Source organism: Myotis lucifugus, unplaced genomic scaffold, assembly GCF_000147115.1.
Source record: "Myotis lucifugus unplaced genomic scaffold, Myoluc2.0 scaffold_288, whole genome shotgun sequence".
Taxonomy (NCBI): Eukaryota; Metazoa; Chordata; class Mammalia; order Chiroptera; family Vespertilionidae; genus Myotis; species Myotis lucifugus.
The window spans coordinates 284,677-300,744 of NW_005871336.1; the positions used below are offsets into that span (position 1 = coordinate 284,677).

Sequence of the window (16,068 nt, forward strand, 5' to 3'; positions counted from 1 at the left end):
CCCCCTTTTCCCTAAAGGGCCGCCTCTACCCAATTGCGCAAAGGGATGGAAATGTTCTTTCCCTCCTCTCCGCGAAAAAAAAAAAACAATTTTTTTTTTTTTTTTCCCCCCTCCCCCTTCCCCCCGGTAGAGGAAAAAAACGCCTAGGGGTTTGCGCAAAACTCGGGGCCCTTTTTTTGTGGTGCCCCCCCCCCCCCCGGCAGGGCTATATTTTTCCCCCTTTAGGGTTATTTTCCCCGGAAACACCCTGGGCGGGCCTTTTCCCCCTTCCACCCCCCTAGAACGGGGGGGGGGGGGGGGGGGGGGGGACAGGAGGTTGGGAGCCTGAGTTGGCTAAGGACTGGGAGGTCTCTGCGGGGTGCTTGGTTCCATGCTTAGCACGTAATCTCCAGCAAAGAGGAGGTCCTGCAGAGGGAGCTATTCGTAGGCCGGCGTCGCCCTCTTGGTTTGGAGAATGTCCGTATATTCCTGGAGTGGCCTGCTTCTTACTCTTCCTTTTCTTTCCCTTTCTCCCCCCCTTTCTCTGAAGCCCGATTTTTAAGCAACTTCCCTGTTGCTCCCAGATTGTGGGAAAGGAGTGGTGTTCCTTGCCCTCCACAAGGGTTCCTGAAGACCACGTGGCAGAAAGAACCCCGACTCGGGATCTCGTGGGGTTTGGGCAAACCCATCTCACTTCTCGGAACGTAGCTCCATTTCGTCTCCTGCAAAGGGAGGAATTTAGGCAGAAAGAGCAGAGGTGCCTCCTTCTGTGACCTCGGCTCATTCTCCCACTTATTTCCCGCCACCCTGCTGCAGGGCTGGTCAGTGCCAGGTCAGCACGGACACCCCCTAAGGCGGGTGGACCCAGGAGTCACAGCCCTGCGCTGCCATGCGCACTGCCCCACTCCTGCCCCCCGGGTTCAGGGTCCTGTCTCCTCGGGCTAATGGGCGCAGCCACCACCCCACCGTTAGCCATGGTGGGAACTGCCTGGTGCCAGAGGTAGTGACCCACGTGCTTTGTTAGCTCTGAGTGCTGTTTTAAAGGAACCTGGAATTCTTTGAACTATTTGTCAAATGTTTAAAAATTGGGAGGTTATGCCTGTGGAGTCCATCTCCCATTCTGGGCCTGCTCCTGACAATTGTGGTGGAAACCCCCAGCCTGCAGCCCACAGCTCTCCTCCCCGCATTTCCAGCTCGTCCTGCTCCCCTGAGAGAGGACTGAGAGCATTGATGTGGACAGCTCAGTCCCCTCCTCCCACACCCCGTGTTCAGAAGCGTCTCCCTTCCCTGCTGTGGTCACCCCTCGGCCAGCAGTGTGTCTTAAGAAGGCAGTCCTGGGAGGTAGGGTGGGCAGATCTAGCCAATGAAAATACAGGATGCTGAGTTAAATCTGGAATTCAGATCAACATAAACAACACAAGGTCTGAGACATAGACTAGAGAATCATTCACATATAACTGGACACCTTGTGTTTTACTTGGCCACCCCACTGCAGGGGGTTTGCCGTCCTGGGTCTCTCTTAGGACCATTTGGGCGTGAAAAAATCCCAGGTGAGGGTGCCCAGATGGGTTTAGGATGGGGTGTGTGGGATCTGGGTGGGCATTGTCCTGACACAGTCGCAAGGGGGCCTAGAGGAGCCCAGCTGTGCAGGTCTGAGGCTGGGACCACCCGCTTCTCTTGAAAGATTGTAAGATCTGGCAACAATTGGGTTTGCTCCTGTCCACTTCCCCCTAATTTCCCAAGTGCTGCTGCTGCTGCTGGTCCAGACACCCCACTTTGAGAACCCCTGACTTAGGGGTGCTCATTATTGGTAGTAACACCCTCTGAGGTGTCTGTGAGTCCAGTTGGATCCTTCTCACAACGCCCTGTGGGTTGTGGTGTCTGCCAGACCTACTCCTCATTGGACAGCTGTGTTTCTGAGCGCCTGCTGTGCTCAAGGGGGTGGAACTTTGCAAACTGACAGGGCTCTAGGAGATAAAGTGAGGGCAGATACCTACTAGATAAGTGGTCAGTGCCAAGTGCTGGGGCATGATGCAAAACACAGAAACTACAGGACCTTGGAAAAGATTGGGGAGGGGGTGGACCACTGCCAGTGAGGCGGTCAGGGAAGGCAGTCCAGGGGGTGGTGGAACTGGGCCTGGAAGGGGTGGGTGGCGTTATGTGTGTGTGTTTCTTGGGACTGGAGGGTAGAGGGATGCAGGGTTGGCCACACCACTCTTGCCCATGTTTCTGTAAAATCTTCCTAAGGACTTATAAGAAATGCTAAACTTTCTCAAGCCTTGGTAGTCTTGAAGGGTGGGAACCCATGTGCTATTGGCAGGGGATACTCGAATGATACCTTTGTCTCTACTGAGAGCAATTGCTTTTTGGAGTGTTCTGTGTATATATGTGCAAAGGAGAGCCTGGGACATGGGCCCTTTTTTCCCTTTCTGTTTTGGCAAACTTCAGGAGCTCCAAAATCAAATAGTTTAGGTTTAGTCTGGCCGGCGTGGCTCAGTGGTTGAGCATCAACCTATGAATCAGGAAGTCACGGTTTGATTCCCGGTCAGGGTACATGCCTGGGTTGCAGGCTCCATTCCCATTCGGGGGCGTGCAGGAGGCAGCCAATCGATGATTCTCTCTAATCATTGATGTTTCTATCTCTTCCTCTCCCTTACTCTCTGAAATCAATAAAAATATATTTTTTAAAAAGTTTAGGTTTGCCATCCAGCTGTATGGGCTTTAGGATTTTTCACCTTGAAGTGGGTTTTATAATAGTACCTCTCTCAAAGGGTGGTCATAGGTGTTCATTTTACATAAAGAATATCTAGAATCATGCCTAGCCTTGGTCAGAGCTTAGTGTCAGTTCTTAGGATTGTTAGCTGTTATTTTCTTTCTCTGTCCCCAGCCCACGTGGCTGAACAAGTCCCTTCCTTCTACTCCCCCAGTTCTTTTTCTTCCTGAGTCACTTGCATTTATATGAATCTAACACAGTTGTTCTCAACCTTCTGGCCCTTTAAATACAGTTCCTCATGTTGTGACCCAACCATAAAATTATTTTCGTTGCTACTTCATAACTGTAATGTTGCTACTGTTATGAATCGTAATGTAAATACCTGATATGCAGGATGGTCTTAGGAGACCCCGGTGAAAGGGTCGTTCGACTGCCAAAGGGGTGGCGACCCACAGGTTGAGAACCGCTGATCTAACAGGTCTCATGCTTTCCTCCTTCGCCTGGCATGCGACTGGCGCTCAAATAGTTGACGGATGAAGTTGAGGAAGCAGCCTTGAATGTGGGGAAGAGGTGGTGATCTTCACTCTTGTTTCTCCCATCTGCCTCTCTCTTCCTTCTTTCTGACCCTCACGGGACACCGGGACAGCATGGCCCCCAGGATATGCGTCTGTATCACCTGTGGGTTATTTAGGCGGGTCCAGCCGCACCTTATGTTAAGCAAAGCTTTCGCTCTGAAGGATGGAGGCCAAGTCCCGCCTCTTTGACATCACCCATGTGGCTGGTGGCAGGTCCAGGGAGCTCTCTCCTCCCAACACTGCCTCTTCTCTCCCCCAGGGCCAGGAGCTGACCATCCGCCAGATCTCCCTGCTGGGCTTCCGTGACCTGGTCCTGCTGAAGGTGAAGCTGGGCGACCTGTTGCTGCTGGGCCCGTCCCAGCTGCCCCCATCCATCGTCCAGATGCTGCTCATCCTGCAGGTGAGGCCCCGGGGAAGATGCGACCCCAAGGCCGAGGGAAGAAAAGAAGGAGAGAGACGGCCGCTGTGGATAAGGGGGAAGGAAGGAACCGAATGACCAGAGCGCCTTAGCTTAGTGTAGTGCCCTTTAGTCGTTCATGTCCCTTAGCTCATTTTCCAGTTGCTGGACAGCCCCTGAGCATCTCTGAGGTCCGTGGCGCTGGGCTCTGTGCTGGGGTCCCGGTGGGAGGGAGACGCAGTCCAGTCATTCAGGCAGTGGGCACCCTCCCCTCCTCCCCTGTTCTGTCAGGGAGTCAGGGGTTACAAGTAACAGCAAGAACCCACCGCGACCTAGCTCAAGCCAGACCAGCGCTCCTGGAAGGTTCCTGGGGCAGGTGGGCTTCCTAAAAAGACAGCAGCCAGAAGGGAGACCATGTCAGGCCTCCGAGGGGCTTGGCTCTGCCTTTCAGGTCTAGGCTCAAGTCTCCCGGGCTAGGTTGGGCCCTTCTGGGCTAGGGTCACCTGTCAGGGGCTAGCTTTACCTCCTCAGGCCTCGAAGCGACTCCTTGGGGCTATGCTAGGCCCCTGGGGGCTGGTCTCCGCCCTTCAGGACTTGGTCAGCCCTCTGGGACTAGGCTGCGCTCTTAGGCACTAGGTTGTCCCTTCGGGACTTGCTTCAGCTCTTAGGGCTAGGCTCGGCCCTTCGGGGCTGGGCTCGGCTCTCTGGGGTTAGCCCAGAAGACTGTTTTGCTTGTTTTTTAAATAGGTTTTTATTGATTTGAGAGCATTAACCCCTTGAGTGCCGGGAGCGCTATCAAAGCTTCGAAATGGCGTCCAGTTCTAAGTCTGCTTTTATTAATGATGATGATATTGCTAAATATGTCAATGCAGTAAAGGTTTCCTTACGTTTTTGAATATGTAACTTCATTTACTTGCGATTCATAATTTTTTTCCTAAACTGCTGTAAAATCAGCAAAAACGCCTTGGCAATTTTAGCACAGTTCCTAGGTTATTGGTTGGCACTCAAAGGGTTAATTGGCTGCCTCCTGCACGCCCCCTGCTGGTGATCAAGCTCACAACCCAGGCACATGCCCTGACCGGGAATGAAACCAGAGACCTCCTGGTGCCTGGGAAGATGCTCAATCACGGAGCCACACCATCTGGGCACCATCTTGAAATTCTTAATTTTTGAACAAGGGGCCCCGCGTTTTCATTTTGCACTGGGCTTTGCCGGGTGGGAGGGTGATTTAAAATCCATTCCACTTTGAGAATTTGACAGGACGGCCCGTGGGCTGAGCACCGCACCCATGGTCCTTACCTCTCTGCTCCCCGGCAGCCCCTGGGCCACAGAGCACGGCTTGGTATCCTTTCCAGGGATCAGCTGCGTCCCCTAGGAGTCTGCTGGTTTTCTAGAAAACCTTGGTCACTTCTGGCTCCTTTCCGGATCTGGCGGCTGTGGTCATTGTTTCAGCTGGTGTTTGCTCTGGCCTGGGCTCTGAGGACGCCAGTCATGCTGGGCTTTCGGAACCGCCTCTTCATCTTGGGGCTCAACACGCATCTCGTTCCACTGTGACTCCCTTTCTTCTGCTGCTCTGGACTTTTTCATACTCGGTCCCCCTTTCTTTTCTAGCCTGTTCACAAGTGGCAGGAAGATATGCTCGGAGCCAGACAGCCTGGGTTCCATTCCTGTATTTTCTGTTTTTGTTTTATTGATGTCAGAGAGGAAGGGAGAGGGAGAGAGAATTAGAAACATCAACGATGAGAGAGAATCATTGATCGCTGCCTCCTACACGCCCCCTACTGGGGATCGAGCCTGCAACCCAGGCATGTGCCCTTGACTGGAATCGAACCTGGGACCCTTTAGTCCGCAGGCCCACGCTCTATCCACTGAGCCAAACCGGTAGGACCCATTCTTGGGTTTTTGCCATAGACCGGCTGTGTTCTCCTGGGCAACTTGCTTAAGCTCCCTGGGCCTTCATTTCCTCGTCTGTAGAGGGAGATGACGAGACTGTCGCCTTCCTCGGCTTGGTGGGAGGCCTCTGTGCTTTGAAGGTGTCACCTGCTTCTAGAAAGAGCCTGCATGCTGAGTGTGACCATGGAGGTGGGATTCCTTTGGTTGGGGCCAATCTTCAACCTCGGAGCCGGGGTGGGGACCGTCCGCCCAGGTTGCATTGGTGGGACCCGGGGGAGAGGCGCCATGGCACCTCCACACACCGTTCTGATCACGGGGACCCATGACATGTGCCTCGGGCTGCAGGCCTTGGTTCCCTGCGTTCCAGCCACAGGGACCTGCTTGCTGGGGCCACTGCCTTGGACGTGGCCGGAGGGCCCGCTGGCCTTGGCGACGCTGAGTGACCTTTGCCCCTCTTGGATGTTTGTTTCCAGAGTGTTCATGAGCCCACGGGCCCCAGCGAGGGCTGTTTGCAGCTGGAGGAGCTGGTGAAGCAAGTGGTCTCTCCTTTCCTGGGCGTCAGCGAGGACCGCGGCGTCTCGGGCCCCACGTACACGCTGGGTAAGGGCCACCGCTCTCGAGCTGCCCGGGGCCTTGATGATAATGCTACCGGCCACAGAGATGTGCGGGGACTGTTGCTTCGGATGCAGGCCTGTGCAAATGTGTGCACATTCACCCTCACTCTTCCCCACTGGCCTGTGTCTTGGTAACCTTCTCCCCACTCTGGGATTCCCCCCGGGGGCCCCCTCTGTGCTTGTCTGGTCCGCATCTCTGATCCGTGGTTTTGATCTTTCCCTTGTGCCTGCCACGTTCATGTCTCCTGGATCTGCTACCAGAAGTGCACCCGCTGCCACTGAGTGGAAAAACCGCCCGGGGTGGATTTCCCTCTGAAATCACCTGGAAACATGAGGCCACTCTTTTGCACGTGTGGTCAGATGCGGGGGAGCTTCTGCTCCCGGCTCCGTGTCTGTAGGTACCGCCAGGGCCTGTGCACCAAGGAAAGGTTGGATTTGGGGACCAACCCTTTTGGGGCCGTTTTCTGGTGTCTGGAAAGTTAGCATTAGTGAGCGTCAGGCTCGGTAACAAGCCCCCTGGAGAAGATAGAGTCGGATTTGTTCTTTCAGTGCGACCTCCGTCTAGATAGGGAAATAGCTCCATAATAAGGCATTTTTATCGTGAAAGATGGTTCAGTTACTGTCAGAAACAAAAGTTCCCTAAATGTAGGAACTTTTTGTTGGTTGTTCTATCTCCAGTAACTGGAATGGTGCCTGGTATACAGTAGGCACTCAAACATGTGTGTTAGATGGATGGCATCTGTACCCCGAGGCCAGGGCGACCAGCACCCACAGAGGGTGCAGGGCCGGGAAAGGATTCCCTGGGTTGAGGACCTTTTGCCCCTCTCCTTGCCTGACTGGAGTTGGAGCTGCCCTCAGAGCACAAAGCAGAGGGGCAGCCTCCAGCGAGGTTCTGCCCCTTCCCGGGCCTCCCCTGCAGAGAGAGAGAGAGAGAGAGAGAGAGAGAGAGAGAGAGAGAGAGAGAGAGAGAGAGAGAGAGAGGGTTCTGCCCCTTCCCGGGCCTCCCCTGCAGAGAAAGAGAGAAAGAGAAAGAGAGAAAGAGAGAGAGAGAGAGGTCTTCCCCTTCCCGGGCCTCTTCTGCAGAGAGAGGCAGGGCTGCCGCGGTCTTCACCACCCCTTCGTGTTTCTCTGGAGACATGAGCTTAACCACAGCCACCGCAGAGCAGACGGGGTGCTGCCCCAGTCTGCTGCCTGCCAGGTCCCCCCCTCCCTGGCTCGCTCATCACTTACTCATTCCACCCAGGAGCTGGAGGAGGCGGAGTAGAAATGACAGCTGAAGGAACCCTGCCCTCCCAGCGGTGCCTGGGCGCCCTGTGGCCGCACCCTTCCTGGAGCCCAGCTTCCTGCTCGGGTGGCCCACGGGCTCACCTCACGGGGCGGGGTGGGGGATCCAGGCAGATGTCAGGATGCCAGCAGGTTGGACTCCATCCATCATCGCTGGGCCTAGAGCCAGGAACAAGGGTAGACCCAGAAGTTTGTTCAGTGCAGGGCTTACTCTAAGAGGCGTAGCTCCAGATTTCCAGCTAAAGTAATACAGTACATGCTTTTGTCAAATTAGAAAGCAGAGGCAGGAGGATTCATTCTTGAACCAAGGACCACCCTTGGCTCCCGGGGTGTTGTCTCAGAGGGAGGAAATGACCCTCTTTGGATTACTTTTGTGGTGTTATTCCAGCAAGGGCGTGCTGAGACCCTGTCCAGGCACCTTGCGAAGTGCTGCAGGTCTATCCCTGACCAAAGCTGACCCACCCCTGCCTTCTGGTGAGCACGGTCAGGTGAGGAAGTCACAATCAATAGCTGACGACTCATCTGTGTACAAGTGCTCCGAGTGGGGAAGTCCAAGGGCGTTGGTTCCCCACCACTGGGGGACTTTACCTGGACGGGGAAATCAGGGAAGGCTCCCTGGGGGAGGCGATATCTGCCGGGACCTCTAGGATGCATATGAGTTAGCTGAGTAAACAGGAAAGGCAGCCTGTCCCCAAAGCAAAGGGGAGGATCTTCGGGAGGGTTTTGGGGTGGGGGTGGAGAGCAGGAGGGTGCAGCATTTGAGGAACTGAAATTGCTTCGGAGTTGCAAAGTGGCTGGTGGCAAGGGAAGGCTGGGTGGCTGGACACTGGGCCACAGCGGAGGCACCATCGTTCCCATTTCACGGGTGAGGGAAACGAGGACTGAGGGCACTTGGCGAATGGAGCCAGGCTCCCAAGTCCCCAAGCTGGTGCACTGCCCAGCTTTCCCACATGCTCCATCCACCTGCCCCCCCACCCCCCGCTCACCCCCTCACCCCTGGCTACTCCTAGGAGACAGCCGTGATTTCACTGCGGGGCAGCTGAGGAGGGGTCCTTCCCTCTCCTCCCTTAGTCCGAGACCCATCTGAGACCAGACATTTCCCCTCCAGCCTCTGGCTACTGTCAATCTAAGCTGGCCACAGCAGTGCCCTTCCTTACTGGGGACACTCCTTTCCAGACTGCGAGGACTCCCGGCCTCAGTCTTCCCCTCTGTAAAATGGAGACGATGACATTTATCCTGCCCCTGGGAGAGCAGTGTTGCGATGACCCTGAGGTAGTAAGGACCCAGGAGAGGCGTTGGGCGTGAGAGAGCCTGTCCCCACAGGAGGGCTTTGCCATGGTCCTGGGGCCTGGCTAGGGGTGGGAGCGGTCAAGGGCAGCTGGATAGTCATCTGAAAAGCCACCACTTACCAAATGCCTGGCACATTCCAGGTGCTTGGCATGTATTCCTTTCATCCTGGCACAACCCGCTGGGGGTGGGGACTGTGGTTACCTGGGTCTCAGAGTCATTAAGAAACTTCACTCAAGAGGGGAGGTGACCAGGGCTGGGGAAGTGGTTTTTTTTACATGTTTGATCTGGGATTCTTGGGATCTCTCTCTCTCTCTCTCTCTCTCTCTCTCTCTCTCGCTCTCTCTCGCTCTCGCTCTCGCTCTCTGCCAGCCAGGCCCATGGGCTTGAGGAACAAGCCTCATTCCCTGGATGTACAAGGCTCGCTTCAGAGAAAAGATGAGTCGGAGGCCGTGATGGGTTGTGTGTGTGTGTGTCTCCCTCCAAAGCCGTCATTTTTCTGGGGCAGTGAAATCTTAAATAGGCCGATTTGTCAGGACCCAGCCCTCACCCTGCCTTTCTGTAGAATTCCCAAAGTTTCCAGGCCGCTGCCCCGGCTACTTCCAGGGCCCTCTGAGCAAACACAAAAGCCCTGGCCTCCCCCATCCCTCCCACACTGTGTCTCCAGTTAGGGGGGGGAGGGGGCTTTGCCTCCAGATACCATAGTTCTCTTCCTGACAAGTAGGCATTCAGGGCTTCAGGTGCTGGGGCCTGGCGGGGACGCCCACAGTGGCCTGGTGTGCAGGGTCACAATGCCCGCATTATGGCCGCCCCTCCCGTGGGGCCCAGCCGGTGAGCCCTGCAGATCAAAGGCTGGGAACCGAGTCCCCAACAAAGGGCCAGGGAGCGCCTCACCTCTTTCTTCTCTCTGGGGTGTGAAAGGAGCTGCCATCACTGGCTCTGTGCAGAGGGAACCTATGCCAGAGCTCACGGGGAGGGGGTGGGGGCCTGGTGCGGGAGGAAGGAAAGAGGCCTCCCCTCCCCCACCCTGTGTGATAGGCAGGAGGCGGCCTGGAGGTAGGTGCCAACGGAGGGGGCGGGACCCAGCCCCTCACCCTGCTCAGAGGGCCCCAGGCCCTGGGGGCACTGACAGCTTCATCAGTCGCTACTTGGGAGGTTTTCTCCTCTGAGTGGCAGGGCCTGGCCTTCCCTGGTGTGAAGAAGACAAGTAAGAGAAAGCAAACAGCGACAGTGTGGGAGCGTCTGTCAGCTCCGGGCCTCCATCAGTTTTAAGGCCTCCCAAGCGGTCGAGGGGAGGCGCCTTTGGGGGCTGACCCCACTGGGGAGGCAGCTGACATTTGTCTTGGGGTTGCCTCTGGAGTCTGGTGGGAGTTTAGCGAGCAAACACTGTCTTCCCAGGGGACTTGACACAGCCCAGCGGCCCCTGTGGTCTGGGCTCTGCCCACACCCCGTCTTGAGAACCAAAACATTTTGCCCAGAAAGCAGAAGGAAGAGCGGTTGGCCTCTTGGGTGAGTCATCGCATGGAAGGCAGAGAGCAGCAGTGAGGAGAGAGGTGGGGCCAGCCAAGGAAGGAGAAGGGCCTTGGAAACGACAGGGCTGGCTTCAGCTGTGTGGCCTGGAGTCAGTTAAACAACCTCTCTGAGCTGAGCACCACGGAGAAAGAAGCTGCCCTGCCTTAGGGCAGGACCCAGGCAGAGCTGCCACCTGCCGGCATTACGGGCCCAGCTAGAGGTGGCCTGGCCCCAGGGACCATTCCCAGTGTGCCTCTACCTCCCTCTCCGGGACCCCAGGCCACGTGCTGAGCCCTCTGCAGGACGTCTCTGAGTCCCCGGAGTGCCGTGTTGACTTGTGTTAATAGTATTTGAGTTGGGGCCTCCCAGTGGTCACAACGGGAGCTCTGCTGGTGGTCTGGGCCTGAATGTAGATCTCAACCTCAGGCTCCTTTTCTACAAAATGGGCTCATTCATGTCGGTGAAGCACGCTCTTCTTTGATACAGAACCTAGCACGTAATAGGTGCTCAGTTAATGACTGCCCCTGAGACAGCTGCCCACCACGCACGTGCACACACACACACACACACACACACACACAAGCACTGGGCTCAAGCCGCTGTGGCAGGCCCCACATCACATGTATGCTTCTCTTTCTCCTGCTGTGAGCGCAGCATTTCACATGTTAGGAAGTGTCTATTGCGGGAGTCATGGGGACCCCCTCCTCCAGGCTGCCCACCTCACTCTGGCTCCAGCTCTCAGCAGCAGCCCGGCAGGCCTCTCTTGTCAGTTTGCTGCCCGTTAACCTTCCCAGGGCTTTGGGCTGCTGGACTAACGGCGTCAGAGAGGTGGGCGACTTCCAGGCACCCAACCGCGCAAGACACCTTTCCTGGCTCATTCTACCAGGTTGGGGCCCCTGGATATCATCCAATGAACTCCCATTTCTTCCAGAGATACTGCCTGGGTCCGTCCGGCACATCTGTCCCCTATACCCCCAAATCCCCTGTGTCCTGGGCCCAGCTTCTGTTCTAGCTCTTTCCTCTTCCTGGGCCTGCACGTAGGGAATGCTCAGCGGACAGCCCAGCCCCACCTCCAGCCTGGCTGCTTGTAGAGTTGGGGCCACAACACGGGGTCTTTCAATGGCCGATCTCAGGTGCTTGCTTTTGGCAGCAGTGGGAGAGACATGAATTGTGTTCAAGGGCATCTTTAAAGGCTGGTTCTTTAACGGGGTTGCTGCTGCTTTGAACTCCCTGCTGCTTCTGTTTTATAGGTATCGACTTTTGTGATCATAAAAGTAATGCATGGCGATTGTAAAAAATGTGGGAACATTACAGAAACGGTGCCTCCAGCCTTCCGAGAGCGCCTCTGCCACAGGCTGCATAGATCCTTCGGTCTTGGTGGCCCCTCGGCACGTTGCCCCCTAGTCATTCTTCCTCACTGATTAGGAGTTTTTGACACCCCCTCGGCCCCCCCCCCACGCTATTTCCTCCTCCATGACAGCCTCTGTTGCTTTCTCTCTTGCAGCCAGGCGCCACTCCCGGGTCCGGCCCAAGGTCACGGTCCTGAACTATGCCTCCCCGATGGCCACCGGCGGCCGGCCCCTGAATGAGATGGCCCTGACCCCTCTGACGGAGCAGGAGGGGGAGGCCTACCTGGAGAAGTGTGGCAGCGTCCGGCGGCACACGGTGGCCAACGCCCACTCGGACATCCAGCTGCTGGCCATGGCCACCATGATGCACTCGGGCCTAGGCGAGGAGCCCGGGGCTGAGGACCAGTGCCTGCTCCTGCCGCCCCGCTTCTCGCCGCCCCACCGCCAGTGCTCCAGCGAGCCCAGCATCACCGACGGCCCCGAGGAGCTGGAGGAGGTGGCCGGGGGCTGCCCCGAGGACTCGGAGCCCAACTGTGCCTCCCTCAGCTGACTGCCCACCGGGGGACCTCCCAGCTCTGCCCAGCAGCCAGCATGAGGACAGCCCCATCCTGTGACTCACCAGCGGGCTCTTCCTTGGGGACAAGGCTGCCTTGTGTCTTCTTGGGGACAAGCCTAGTCTGAGTGCCCGGGGGGGATCCCTGTTGTCAAGCTCTCCGTTTTTGTGCCTGTGACCACCTGTTTGCAGCCACGCAGACCCAGCGGCCTGGTGTCCACTTTCTGATTTCCAGCCTGGCCTGCCTGACCCGGGTTTCATCTCTGGGCTTCCCCCCTCAGATCCTGGACTGCCCAATGCCCCCCAAGGACACAGCCCGGTGCCCGTGGTGTTGCTGTGGCAGGAGGCTGTCTGGGCCACGCCTAGAGCCCAGAAGGATGTGCGGGAGTTCCCCTCTGGGTCTGGTGATGCAGAGGTGTGTGGGTGAAAAGGTACCTCTCCTTCCCTGTCTGTGGGGAGTGGACAGAGACGCAGCCCCTATCCAGCAGGGCCCTGGGAAAGCGCCTTCCTCCTTTTAGTTTCAGGATTACAGGGAAAGAGTTGCCCCCTGGTGCTGAGGGTCCCCTACGTCACATCCCGGAAGCCACCAGGTTGGATGAAGCCTCTGCATTTCCCCCCAGGCTTCCTCCCACGCTCACAGAACCAGCCTCCCTGGGGGCGTTGCTGGTGCCTTCATCCCTCTCTGACGTCAGAAACTGACCGTTCTCCTGTTGTGGGTGAAGGGCCGAAGGGCTGGCTGATACCAACCAGTCTTGTTCCTGGATTTGACTTGAATTTTTAAAATGTGCGTCGTTTCAAAACCCATTGTTTGCGAATATTTGCACAGAGGGTCTCGCACTGCTCCTTCCCAATGGAGTGTGTCTTCAGCAGCCTCCAGGAAAGGGGACGAAGCATTTGGGGGGTGAAAGGGATCCGCCGTGGGCAGGGCTCACGGGCTGCAGAACTCCGGAAGCAGCTGGGCTGGGATCCAGAATGGCCTGTGTTTGTGAGTGTCATGGTTTGTAGGAGGAGCCGCAGTGAGGTAGGGAGACAGCTGCCTCCTGAGCAGAGGCTGTAGCAATGGAATGTCTCGGTGCTTTACTGTGGGGGGCGAGGGGGGAGAGTAAGGTAGGAGTATATAGGACCTTTTGGAGAGATGTTCATTCCCTGTGAATACAGGGAATTCAAATGCCTGGAATTTCTAACCCCTGAGGCCTCCAAATGCCTTTGGTAGCGTGCTGTCTCCTTACCGCTGCTGCCAGGGCTGGGTTTCTGTCCACCAGGAACCTCTGTTCTCTTTGTCTTTGCCTATTGGCCCCACTCGGAACAGCTCCAGAAGGGAAGAGAAGGCTCCCTGGGACCCTTCTGGCACCTTCTGGGTATCCTGTTAGGCTTGGAGAGTTTGTTAATAAAAATCTCAGAGGCAAGAGCCAGCTTGGCTTTGAATGAGGTGGGAGGAGGCCATGGCGGGGGGGGAGGGGGTGAGGGCAGGTTCGCCACCAGCAGGGAAGGGCCTTCTAAGTGCCTCTGAGCCTGGACAGCATTCCCCTCCCGGGCGGAGATCCAAACCGTGACCAGAGCTGTGCTCTGGGTGGCTGCTAATTTGGAGCTTGTGTTTTAACAAGTTGTTTCATGTTCATCTTTCCACGAGAGTGACGGGAGATCTGAGAACGTCAAACAAACACAACCAAAATCTCGGTGGGTGTGCGGCATAAAATCCACACGTTGGCGGATGTGCGTTAGCAGACGGAACATCAGTAGGTAACAGCACGGGATGTGCTTAATGGATGGCTTCGGTCCGTTAGCACACGGAGCACTTGGGACTGGGCTGTATTGATCCAGGCAAAGTAATTAGCCATGCTTGGGTTTGTTTGTGGGCTTTTGGTTTGTTTTTTTCGTTTACAACGTTAGCACTGCATACGTGTTTCAATGCCTTTTCCATATAGTAAGTGGCCCCGATGCAGATAGCGGTCAACGAAACACGTGCGCTCCCAGGTGAAGGGGAGGGTCAGTCCAGACCCAGGGAACTTGACTTTGCTGAGTGCTGTTAGCCAGTTTCACCTCTAATGTCCACACCGGATGTTTGCACAGTAAACACTTCAGACTGTACCTGTCCACACGTTATTGATGTTCATGGGCATTCCAGCCATCAGAGGGCGTGCAGGAGGGGTAGCTGGCGTGTTTTAACACTTTCTCCCCTTCACGACATGAAGATCCCTTTTCATTGTTGATCTTCCTGTGGCTGAGGTTCAAGGACAGGAAGCGGTCACTCTACGCTCCCAGTGAGCTCACAAATCCAAAAACTTTTCATGCTGCCTGTTTCTGAAACGGATCCAATAAACGTTGTTTCGTCCACGCCACCTTCCCTGCTCCCTGGGGTGGCGCCTGGACTGGATCTGCCAGAGCAGCAGAACATCGGGCGTCCTGTCCTCACGCTCTGTCCCTGCTTTTCCTGCCTCCACGTCCCTTTTCCTGTTGCCTCCCCTCGGGGTTCGTCAGCGGCCTTGCCCAGCTGGCCTCCCAGGGTTTTGTTTGCCGCCCTTGTCTGGATGGGCAAGTCATTTCCTGGAGCAACGGCCTGTCTACGGAGCCTGGAAAACACCACACAGAGTCTGGGAAGGCGTTAGAACCTCTGCCCAAAGGCGGCCTGGTCTCTTCCCATACAGGTAACTCAGGATAATCTTTATGCCAAGGCTTCTGTAGGCACTGCCTTTGCCGCTCCCTCTGCGGACGTCTCTCTCAGTAGGAAACAGGCCAGCCACATGGTGTGCTAGGGACCCTTGGAGAACGAGACTGCATCGGGCCGGTGGGTGGGTCTCAGTGTCCAGGGCACACTGGCTGGCCTGGCCCACAGGCGTTGGAGCCCAGCCTCCACCCATCAACGCCTGGACTCCCCCATTGACCATGATTCTTGCTCAAATCTGTTACTTCTTAGCTCATATGCCTGTCAGGCCCTCATCACCCCATCTGGACCTCTACGACTTGGTACCAATTTGTCTGCAGATTACATCTCTCCTGTGGACATCCCCAACTGATTTTTCTAAAACTCAATCCTTACTAAAACGTCTCCCTGCCTTCCAATTAAAGCCACACACCTGAACTTGTCTTACACCGTTGCCCAGTTCTTCACTCTGCCTTCAGAAGTATGCCTTGTCACCAAGTCACTCATTCAATTGGTTCTTCATTTTTTTTGCCTTTTGGCCTACATTTGAGGGCCTTTGAGAAGAATCCTAAGCAATGTGAATATCTTGAATCTTAATAGTCTCTTGAATTCTTTCGTACTCTCAGGACCACATAACTTTCAAGAAATACCTAAACTTCTGTCTTATATCAGTTAAATATCTCATAGTTTTGTCTGGGGGTCCAACTTATGAGGTCATTCCATTCTCTGCAGACTGATCTAGGATCCAGTCAATTGCCTGTCAACAAAAATGTTGGCTGTCCATGCTAAGGTAGTTTGGAGACGGGCTCAATAAATAGAAACAGCATAAGGCTTCTGGTTCTGGCTATAGGGGAAGGGCTTGTCTCAGATTAATCTTCCTGCCAAAATAATTATAAAAGTTGGACGAAATGTATAAAGCATCTGTGTGAAGGAATTGGAGAACACCCAGTCCAGAGGGGATCTGAGAGGCTGTGACCTCTAAGAGAAGGGAAATGTCTTGGGCAATCTTCACATTCACCCTGGTTTTTCCTGAAGGCATTTTGCCAAATCACTGGTGCCGGTGGGTGGAGGGGAAGAATGGTGATAGCAGAAGCAGCAGTCCTACGGGGCTGAGATCAGAATTGAAGGCTGCCAGCGTAGCCGGGACTCGAAGGGAGAATGATGGAGAGGACTTCATGAGACAGCTACTTTTCAAGCTGTTGGCTGACTTCTCAGATGAGCATACAGTGAGAACTCCAGGAAACCCAGCAGGAAACAGCAGCTGCGAAGCT

At 55.6% G+C, this 16,068-nt stretch overlaps 1 protein-coding gene across 1 annotated transcript in view; it reads left to right on the forward strand.

The window, feature by feature from the left end:
- PRR5L (proline rich 5 like) overlaps positions 1-13,564 on the forward strand; it is a 68,825-nt gene extending 55,261 nt beyond the window's left edge. The window contains exons 8-10 of the mRNA XM_014465338.2: positions 3,516-3,667; positions 6,031-6,157; positions 11,759-13,564. Of these exons, the coding sequence (XP_014320824.1) occupies positions 3,516-3,667; positions 6,031-6,157; positions 11,759-12,153 (674 nt within the window). The 3' untranslated portion in view covers positions 12,154-13,564. The remainder of the gene's footprint in view (positions 1-3,515; positions 3,668-6,030; positions 6,158-11,758) is intronic.
- The last annotated feature ends 2,504 nt before the right edge of the window (positions 13,565-16,068 follow it).